At 33.6% G+C, this 10,914-nt stretch overlaps 1 protein-coding gene across 6 annotated transcripts; it reads right to left on the bottom strand.

Moving 5' to 3' along the window:
* Window positions 1-1,563: 1,563 nt before the first annotated feature.
* On the bottom strand, window positions 1,564-10,159 carry LOC111291754 (cysteine protease ATG4-like). 6 transcript variants are annotated; one of them, XM_022883718.2, is made up of 9 exons: window positions 9,921-10,159; window positions 9,182-9,746; window positions 9,025-9,110; window positions 8,816-8,866; window positions 8,316-8,695; window positions 4,087-4,225; window positions 2,317-2,372; window positions 2,154-2,224; window positions 1,564-2,042 (listed from the first exon to the last, which is right to left on the bottom strand). In XM_022883718.2, exons 2-9 carry the CDS (start codon window positions 9,645-9,647, stop codon window positions 1,834-1,836), a joined length of 1,458 nt encoding a protein of 485 aa, XP_022739453.1. In that variant the 5' UTR covers window positions 9,648-9,746; window positions 9,921-10,159; the 3' UTR covers window positions 1,564-1,833. The 6 variants fall into 6 exon arrangements, with proteins under 6 accessions (XP_022739453.1, XP_022739455.1, XP_089622956.1 ...); XM_022883720.2 differs by having other exon boundaries at window positions 10,133-10,159; XM_089766830.1 differs by lacking the exon at window positions 2,154-2,224 and having other exon boundaries at window positions 1,564-2,107.
* Window positions 10,160-10,914: the final 755 nt, after the last annotated feature.

Raw genomic sequence — 10,914 nt, 5'->3', positions numbered from 1 at the left:
AGTACCTAAATCATTGGGAAGTCAAAAACTAAAGGATGGCCAACGAAAAAGATCATAGCACTTTTCCAAGCTGTCAAGTACCTGATTGGTGGTATTTGGACTTTATCACTTTGCAAAAATTACGCATGGACTAGAAAAAGATGCCTAGACAAAGACTGTATGAACTATATGGATTTCTTGCAACACGTTGATGGTAGGTGTAGTAGCTATCAAATTAAAACTAATTAGATGAATGTCCGCACTTCCTTGCGGGAAGTAAAAGTCTTACATGTTTTTTATTTCAAAAAATTATATCAATAAATATATAAGTAATGTACCCATAAAATATAAATAATTAAAGAAATATAAATATATAAATAATAAAATATATACATATATGATAATGATAATAATAAATATACAACAAAAAATATTAATAAATATATAAAAAAATAAACAGTCGTTTCATGCATGCCCCTTATCACACATCATGCGTACAGGGAATATGGTTGCGCATAAATTAGCAAAGCATGGTTTATCTTCTTGAGAGGATGAATTTTGGATTGAGGAATATGCCGCTTTAATTGCTTAATGCATTCAAGATGATTGTTGTCTTTATCAATGAATGAAAAAAAGAATTACTGACATTAACACGAGCTCTTTTTCTTATTTTTATTTTTATTTTTTTCTTTCCTCTTTCTCCACTCTTTTCTTTTTTTTTTTTTTGGGGTTTTATTTTTTTAAGAGATAAATTTTATGAGAAAAAAAAAGTGAATTAAGGTATCCAAGTGATTTTCGTTTGTTTTTTAATTTCTCATCTTTTTTAATTAGATAAATTTTATAGAAAAAAAGATGAAGAGAGATGATAAAATAAAAAAAAATGACCCGTGACAACAAGTAATATCTTTTTAGTAATTATTAATATGTTTTTATCATAAATTCATGTTTTTACAATTTTTAAGTTGAAATAATATCAAATCATTATGAGATAAAATATGCATTCCGATAATGTTAATTTTACAGTTTTTTAACTTCAAATTATCTTGGATTAGATTTTTCGAGTTTAAAAATTTTTTAATTCAATTTTTTTTAGTTTGACTGGTATAGTCAATAATTCTTTTCTGTTTTTTTTTTTTTTTTTTTTACAAAGCTATCATTCGTAATCAACTCGAATTGCTACAAATAATTTTCACTAATCAACTCAGTTTGAATTTACGCTCTACCCACGTGCCATTTCCTTCTTTACCATTCCTCCAAAATTTCCTTTTTTACCATTCCTCCAAAATTTCCTTTGCCCTATCTTTTTCTTTCTTATTGATTCTCCTCTCCACATTTACTTATATCACATTACCCAAAATTTCCCCTCCTCGGCATTTCCTTCTATCCCACTTATGCCCTATCTTTATCCTCCTATTATGTGACAGCCACAAACTTTTCAAACAGCAAAATGACATCCACTAAGATCCTCTTTGACAGTTGTTGCCCATCCACTTTGCCTGTAGATAAGTTTCATTGTACCAAACTTTTGGATCAAGGTTAACGACAATATCTTTGCATTAAGCCAAAAAGTACAAACATATAACATTGTAATAGAAAAATCAGCAGCACATTGTTGTCTGCCAAATAAAATTGAACAATATTCGCAAGTATCTTACAAATCAATATTAGTCAGTTATATTAACAGCTTGGAATAGTTTAAAATTCAGGGGAAAAGAATCGTATAACTTAAACACTACCTACAAATGTTGTCAATGGACAATAAACAGAATCACCCACGTTGTAATCGTGGTTCTTCCAACGGGAGGAACCAAGGAGTTGAGTATACAATCCAGTGGAAGATATAGAAAGTTCCTATCAAAGGAGCTGCCAGTCATCCTCATGACTGCTACCATCCATGTCACCTATCGGCACTACACCAAAGGAATCATTCTCTCGAACCTCACCAGCATCAGCATGCCTAATTGGCTTAATAAAACTATGAGTTTGAGCAACAGTGAATAAGGGAGCACCATTTGATTCATCAGCTAGTTTGGATGCCCGGACACAAAAATCGTCAAAATCATCTACCGAAAGAACAGGGAAGAAAGAGTAAGTTCATTTCATCGTCAACAAGTAGCCTGGTCCAAACCTAGGACAGGTAAAATTGTATTAACCAACAAGATTAACACACAAACCTTTGTCACGGCAGAAAAATCCAATTGCCAGAGAGGGATCAATTGAATCCAGAGAAATGTGTCGTATAATACTAAGACCATACAAGGAAGAACAAAATTAGGAAAAAAAGAAGAGCAATGTATGCGAAACTTATAAGTACATTAATTAGATAAAGGTACTCACTCGCAGTGATAAGATGATGTATCAGCCTCCAGGTTATCCCTACTGAGATTAACTACCTGATAAACAATTCAGTGTCACTACAACTCCCAAATTTGATTGACCCAATTAAGATTAAGCCAACATACCATCAGAACTCAAAAGCACATTTGAATATAGTCTTGCAAGAAGCTTTAAGCCTAATTTTGCATTGCTATTGCAATTGAAAAAAGCTCGGGGTGGAAAAAGCATGTTTGAAAAGAGTTGTGAGAAATTGCTATGCAAAGGTAAAATGTCTATGAAGAATATCATATTGAAAAGTGAAGAATGAGTCATTTTCTTGTATTTTAAGTAATTATTGTTAACATATACCAAAAAATAAATTATTGTGAAGTTTAATTTTAAAAAAGTACATAAAATACAATTTTTAGATTTTCCAAAAAAATTAAAATTGCTTCAAACTAGAAATTAAAAAGTCATATTATTACTATATTTTCATTTTAATTTAAAATATCTAAATAATTAAAGTGGTAATTTGTCGTTCAAAAAAATATAAATGGGGGTTTTGATAATTTCATCTTCAAAATTGCCCTAGAGATGCCTTTGTGGTTGGCTCCAAGAGTGCTGTCAAAAAGCAAATTCAGAGCCAAAGCAACATGCGTTCAGCATTGCATTAGGGGCCAAAGCACTTTTTGACACTGCAAAATGCAAATGCACTGCCAAGCTCCTCTTTAGCCAAAAGGGCCACAAGAGAATGTAACTCTTACTTCAAACATGAGAGCAATAATCCTTGAGATGAGATAAAAGGACAGCAACAAGAAATGACCAGTGTGCCAGAAATAAGTATTTAAGGGCTAGGACTAAAAGCTGTTGTAACTCTAGTATAAATAGTCTTCTAGACACATTAAGCAACCATTTATGGTCGGATTTCTTCTAGACACATTAAGCAACCATTTATAGTTGGTTATGTTAAGGTTTTACAACCCTAAAACCATTTTATTCTCCGATTTCTATTTCATATCAATTTTACCCTTGGTTAAGGTTTCTTTTTATTGTTTCTACTTCAGCAGTACATCAGCTTGTAGAAGCTTTTAGAAACTAAGGCCATGTTTTGTGCATAGTATGATGGATAGCATAGGATAATAATCATCATATACCATATTTGATTTGTATCTAAAAAAAGGGATAAGATTGCAAGGAGGATTCATCATCCTTTTGGCATAAGATGATTCAATCCTCCCAAAGTGGAGAGGATTATTTTTAGTCTATGGGATTGAACTTATATGTCCTATTATACCTTTAAAAATTACATCAATAATTTAAAGTGTATAAACTTTGAGGAAAGATAATTTTAATTAATAAATAAATTATCTTATCTTAATCCTTACATACATCAAACACAAGATAGGATGATATTATTTAATCTAATCCTATTCATAATTTTATCTTATCCTGTCTTATCATAATCTTGTGCATCAAACACAGCCTAATTCTCAAACCCTCTTCACTATCATGCCTGTGGATGAATTACCCAGATTTAGGAATTCAAAGTTACCAATCAATTCCCTGACTTAAAAAATATGTTAAGTTTAGATAAAGACTTATATTACTCCCATAAGTGGCCAAAATAAATGATTTCCAGAACACAGTCGTGATGAAGAAAGACGACATTCATCAGCACTAAACCAAACAAGTAAAAGAAGTTTCCAAGATAAGCTATGTACTTATATCACAACTAAAAGAATAAGAGAATGGAACATATGAGTGATAATATAAAGCAATCGATGAATTTACCGGCTGAACATCATGTGGATCAAGGTAGAAAACATTTTCATCTTGAACTCCAACAACGTAAGTTGAGGCGCCAGGTTTCCCACCCAAAATGCCAAGGCATTGCGGAAAGGTGAATGTTGCTTGCAATGATGGAATGTACCTGATAATAAATTTAAGGAATTCCAAGTGGTTAGAATATATGGCAGTATCAAGTTCAAATTTCATAATTGACTACTATAATGCTACTTGTTTCTGTGAGGACAAACAATGAGTAATAATTTGTTATTTCAAGTTAAATTGAAGCATAGTGCATGTTTCATAAGCAGTCACCTTTTTTGTAAAGCTCATTTGTTAAGAAAAGCTGTAATGCATTCACATGGATAACACCATGTGCCCGTGCCCATTTTACCATTATAGTTTTTTTCTTTCTTGAACAAGCTCTTATTGGCTGCTACGTTACTTGGACTTGGGGAGTGAGTATCAAATACAGGTATGTGTCCAACAGGGATATACTCAAGTTTTTCTAAGATTTTCCATATATTTAGAGGATATTACCCTCGTACCCATGTCCGACTACGTGTCGGACACGGGTGTTGGACATAGGTACTTCAAAGAAAATGAAGATCGGAACATAATGGTTGTGGTAAAGTTGGAGGTCTTTTAGAAAATATCCTTGAGTCTTTTTATTGTGGATTTTTTTTCACACTTCAAAATAGAAATGTGACCAACAATTTTGGAATGAAGTGAACATAAAATTTGTTTCTTATCTGGTCAAGAGAACTTGCTTTTTAAAAAGAACAAACACTAAAATGTAGGTCAAGAAACATCCTAAAATCTCCACATCCTGAATAAAGTGAATAGAAAATTTATTATCTTAACAAGCACTCCAAAAGCTGAATGCAATTTTTCATTATGTAGCAAGAAGTACACGTATGAAAGAAACAGAGACATGCACTTAGGTGACACTTGAACAGTTGAAGTTGAGATTTCTTCCCAGACGTCTCAGGTCCATCTTTGGGAGAGGAGGATCGGGTTTACTTAAGGAATGAGAGAGAACTACCTCCCTTGGTGTAGCTCAAACCTAATGGGCTTTCATATGTACAAAATAAACAGATACAAGCACAGAAAGCTGGGTATTACACTCTAAATCAAATAGGAGACATTACTTGAAAGAAAAAAAAAGCATAAAAATCTTTTTCAAATGCTAAAAGTTATAACCAGAGATTTAAATTGCGAAAGCAACCGAATTTCAGTGGAGTCAGATTTATTGCAGTTGTGGACATAAATGATAAAATAGCTGCAGTCACACTGGTTGTTGTAAATAATTCTTTCAATTTTGCACAACTTACCATTGAATGAAGTAAATAATAATTTTACCCATAATAACACTTATTTATAATATTTAAAGTAATTGATGATATTCTAATTCTTTCATTTGTATGATAAAATAAATTCTTCACATTTTTTAGATATAACTTAGAAGTCAATATGCATATTTAAAAAGGTGTTCACAAATATATCCACAAACTTTATGGACATAAATGCTATAAATACATATGATTGAAAAAATAGCATATATGAAGTCAAGCTCAAGATTTAATTTAGTTAGAAAAAATAAGGGATAAACATTTTAAATAAATTTCTTACTCATAAAAATATAATTATTGGGGAAGGCAATTCAAGCTTGTCGTCATAAACAATAATACATGCACTTTACCATTGGGCCAAATACCCATGTACAACATTTTAAATAATTAATTAAACAAGAATAATATAATTGTTAGCAACCTAATCTTAATCAAACACACAAGAGATTACAATCAAGAATAACTTTAATAATATCAAAATTATGGTCCTTTAAATTAATTATTTTTTAAAGGATGGAACATGCATAAAACTCGTACAAAAACATATTTCAGTAATCAACAACTACATTCTGTCCCAAATTTTCATCTAAATCTTAAATAAATTTCTCAAATACCAATTTCCACCAATCATTTGCTTTTCCCTCCTAAATTTTCAAATAAACAAGAAAAAAAGAAAAACCAAATTTGCCTTTTAGATGCCACATGAAACACAAGCCTCCGAAATTCCCCAACGCAATAATCCTTTTCTGTGTCCACTTTCCCAAGATCCTGCCCGCTTATCTTCCTCATTCAATAGTAGAGTCACCCATGATCCAACCCAAACCAACCACCCTCACACGTCACCCACATCCTAATAGACTCCCCATTTAGGATTTTCATCTCTCAAGACTCAAGACTAGAGAAGACAACACAATCTAAAGCCCATCACCATGGAGCTGTAAGAGAGCTCTCTCTCCACACCATCCTCAACTTAAATTTAAAAAATTATGAATAAAAATGGTAATTTGAATTGAATATTTGTTTCTTACCCTGAATTAATTCCCTCATTTATTTTGGTTTGAGGCTCAAATTAGTTGAATTTTGACTGAATTGTTTGGATTCGTATGAATTCTCTCAGTTTTGGTATGGGTTTGTCACTATATTTCATAAAAAGAATGTAAAAAAAAAAAAAACCTAATAATAGAGACATAAAAGAAATCAATAGTAGCTTTAGCATCCCATTATAGCCATTATTTTCTGTTATGACACTGCTAAATAGTAGGCGCTATGCCACAAGGCGGGCATTATTTAAATCCTTGTTTATAACATCATGTATATTCAACTGTTAAATGAGGGCATCAACTTCTCCTCACAACTAACGGTGATTCACAGAACTAAGTATTTACTCTTAATTGACAACGGAACCGGAAAACCATAAGGATCTCACAGACCAGATCATAAACAAACTATAAGGTGAAATCATGCTACTTGGATGGAAAAACAAGCATACTTATAAAACATGGAGAGAGTGTTTGAATGTTGAAATATAAACTAGGCCAACATATTTGACATAAAAGAGAAAGATATTCCAATCAATCTCCATAGTGAAGAAAAGACAAACTATAGTCCAAAAAAGTAAATGACACCATTTTGTGCTTATTATTGCTTATCTATACTCTACAACAGAAGGATATCATTCACATGCTCACTTAATCTCAAGTCATAAGCCTATTAATCCCCATATCTAGAACTTTGCCTAAGAAAATAAATCATCAATTCAGTTAGGTGCTCTCTAAAAGCAAAACATCAAGAAAGCAGGATAAATCCCCACAGAGCCACTTTTTGAGCTCACAAAACTTCACAAGGCCATCTTAGAATTACCTGAATAGATCTCCACTAAAGTAATCTTAGATTGCTAATTTTCAAGCTCAAAGCAACTCAAAGTCGGATAAAATAAGCTTGAGATTCCTTGAAACACACTATTGAACACTATCAATAGCAACTTAAAATTCTAGTTCTACTTTCTGATACCAGCATAAAACTTAAGCAAATCATTCTAACAAATCAAGTAGACTGGTCCATACCCAGAAATAATTTTTGGGCTACAGAAGGCTTAATTTTCTAACTAAGTGCACCAACAGTGGTGGCATCTTACCAATAATTCCACTAACAGAACAAGAATCATTTCAAGAAGTTGGTTTTGGCATGATGCTTTGCTGAAATAAACCAGACCGATTACTTTGCTACAATCAAATAATCAATTGCAGCAAACACCTCTTGCATAAAAAGTTGAAAACACACTCAGACCTTCCAATCTATCTTTTGCGGTAAGCAGCAGAGGGTGTTCAAAAGAAGGTGAAGAATTTTCATTGGCTTATGAAGATTTGCTCTTTAACACTCACAAAGCTTTAAAGGTTTCTGTAGTCTTAAACTTCTTTACTTGGGAAGAACCTATTCCCTCCATAGTTCCACTTCATTTCTTCTCTAAATTTCACTAAACCAAAGCCCTCATCATCTCCAAGTTGGCCAAATCATAGTCAGAGCTCAGGAGTTGGAGACAACCACCATGCTATGATAAATTGACGTAGAATTGATCCAATGCTGTTACCTAAGATTTTATAAACATGCCAATTTGATTAATTTGCATCAACTAGGGGTAAGAAAAGCCTATCTTCTCATTTCTAAGTGGATCAATGCAGTATGCAATAATACTTAAAGAGGAAGTTGTCAGCTTTAGCAATCATAGTTTCTGGGTCCTGGAGATTGCACAGGATTGTAGGAAATTTCAGTAACCAGAAATCTAATAAATACAAGCATGCTTGATTAATTTACACAAAGGATCAGGCCTAATGAATCTACCAAACATGAAACTATAAAATGGAGAAACATCAAAACATCACGAACCTGGGATTTACTTTGTCAAGTCCAAGAACCAAGGGTACAAGTAAAAGAATAGGTGTCCAGTCGGCTTGGCATCCTGAAAATTCAAAACAATGTCTAGAAGCATCTTCAATGCAAACAACTGGAGCTCCTCCTCTCTCACCATCTTCATCACCAGAAACAACATAAACAGCCATAGGAAGTAACTGGCGTTCAATGTCATTTTCCTCCCTCTTACAGCGAGCAAGAGATTCCCATGAACGACACATGGCATATGGGCCTACCCATGACCCAGCAGCAAGTCCATAAATCTTTCCAGCCTGAACAAGATTGTGGATGGAGAAAGCTGAGGCCTCAGAATCACCAAACTGATGCAAGATCTCAATATATGCTTGATCAAAAGGCTGCATAGGCAGAAAGGTGTCAAACAAGAAAACAATTTAATTTTGGTTCTATTAGAGTCAAATTCTCAAATGAGTTAGAGGAGATAAGCAAGTGGAGGCATAGAAAATGACTCACACCACCTTTTGCAAAGGTATTCGCCAAGATCTCCCCAATCGATGAATAAGCAATGCCTGCACGGGAGGAAAAACACTACATTAACTAGATAAAATAAACCCAAGATAACAGGCAATGTCAATTTTTATGATGAAAAGTCATATCAAAGCCTCCTAGTGCTTATTTGAACATTCTCAAGAGAAAACTAAAATAAAAAGAAAAAATGAAAATATACCTGAGCAACAAGCATCTGGCTACTTCGAAGCATGCAACCCCAGCTGACATCACTTGTGATTTTTGTGTCGCCAATGGCATCAAAACCTGTAAATGAACAACATAGAAATCGTGTTATCACCATGCATCATGTAAAGATCAAACTTGATGATAAAGACCTTTACGATATGTCATCAATATTCGTGATGAAAAGTCATGTTTGAATGCAGCTAATCCATTGGTGGCATCCACATCTCCAGAGGACTCCTCTTGTGAAATTTTATAGCACAGGCCTAGAAGCCATATGTCGCTAGTTGAGCTAGATATTCCAATCTTGCTTGGCCCTAAAACACGCTCGTGAATTCTCCTCATTGAACCACCGGAGACAACCCTCTTCACAGCCGCTGTCCACGCATTGCTCTTAGCAAGCGAGGCCTTCTTTTCACAAACAGACGACGATGACGACTCACTATATGTTTCAAAGATTGAGAAAGCAGAAGCAAACAAGTTTGACCAGACGGAAGTCTTGGAGAACTTAGAGTCACCGGGACCTGGCTCCGATCCACTTCCAGAGGATGGTGAGCTATCAATAGAAGCTTTAGAAGAGCATTTTAGAGCAACATTTCTCTCATGAAAACCCTTCATTACCTACTCATCCAGCAGACTATAATATTACGCCGGAATAGGCTCATATCATAGAAGCCAATTTCAATACGACGTGGCAGTTCCCCGGCTAAACGATACCTGAAACAAAAATAATATCATTAGGTAAAGCAGAGATACTAGAATTCGACTTCCTAATTGAATCGCACGATCCCGGACGCGGATCGGTGGCGATCTTTCCTAAAATCAAGGGATTCGGAGGCTTGTACAAAAGGAAAGAAAGAAGTGAAACTGAAAACAGGAAAGAGAAAGCACCCGTCGCAAGTCCCAAGGTGCGAGGACAGGGAGATGGAAGAATTGATAACAAGACAACGCGTCTGAAAATGATGAAAGACGGAAGACGAGGGGCATGGGTATACGGGTAACTGAAGATTAAGAGGAGAGCCAGGGGCTATTGAATGGGTAGCACAGAAGGGGAAGGAAAAGGATAATAAGACAATTTTTGGATGAAAAGAAACACAACCAACCTGGAACAGCAAGAATCAACCAGCATTACGTTCAGAATTGGGAGCGAAAGACTAATAGAAACGCGATAAGGATGCGGTTTGTAGGGGTGCCGCACGTGCGAATGGGTTATGGCCTTGTGGAGTTAAAAAAAATGGTTAAAAATATTTTAAAAAATTCTTTAAACTTTCTCTAATTTTTCAATTAAACCCTTTAAAAATGACATATTACACCAAGTCATTAACGTTTGCCCCTAATTTACCATCAATCGAGACTAGTTTGTGAAAATCGACAACGAGCTCCAAATTATTACACTCTTAAACATGTAGTATAATTACCAAAATTCTCGTCTAAGTCCCTCTTGAATGAATAAAATAAAATGCGAAGCATGGCACCATTACGTTATTAGGATACCACCAGTTGAGTAATCACACCATTAGTTTTTCACTGGACCATTTAGGTCCACTGAGAATTAATCCATCCCATCGCAGCTCATTTTTCATTTTTTATCCTTGATTTTTTTTTCCCCTTAAAGTATAGTGTGTAGACAAAAAAAAAAAATTCCATGCCGCTTTCTATTTTTATTTTTTATTTAAAAATATTGAAATATTTTTAATGATTTAATATAATAAATAAATTTTATTATAAATTACTAAATAAATTTTATTATTATATAATAAATTAATAAATAAATAATGTATTTTAATATTTTGATTGAAAATAAAATTTTAAATATTTTAAATAATATTAAAATATACATAAAAATAATTTATCAATTCATTTTTAATACATTTTATATTAAAGT

The sequence above is a fragment of the Durio zibethinus genome, chromosome 10 (assembly GCF_047325235.1).
Source record: "Durio zibethinus cultivar Kanyao isolate XHJ-2024 chromosome 10, ASM4732523v1, whole genome shotgun sequence".
NCBI lineage: Eukaryota > Viridiplantae > Streptophyta > Magnoliopsida > Malvales > Malvaceae > Durio > Durio zibethinus.
Note: the sequence above shows the minus strand (reverse complement) of the source record. Positions and strands in the feature narration are given on the sequence as shown.

Excerpts from the sequence above, each read along its gene's own strand:
- LOC111291754 (XM_022883718.2), bottom strand. The coding sequence starts at position 9,647 with ATGAAGGGTTTTCATGAGAGAAATGTTGCTCTAAAATGCTCTTCTAAA. Across the intron at positions 4,226-8,315 it reads CTTGACAAAGTAAATCCCAG|GTACATTCCATCATTGCAAG; the intron begins GTTCGTGATGTT and ends ATTTATTATCAG. Across the intron at positions 2,373-4,086 it reads ATCCACATGATGTTCAGCCG|GTAGTTAATCTCAGTAGGGA; the intron begins GTAAATTCATCG and ends ATTGTTTATCAG.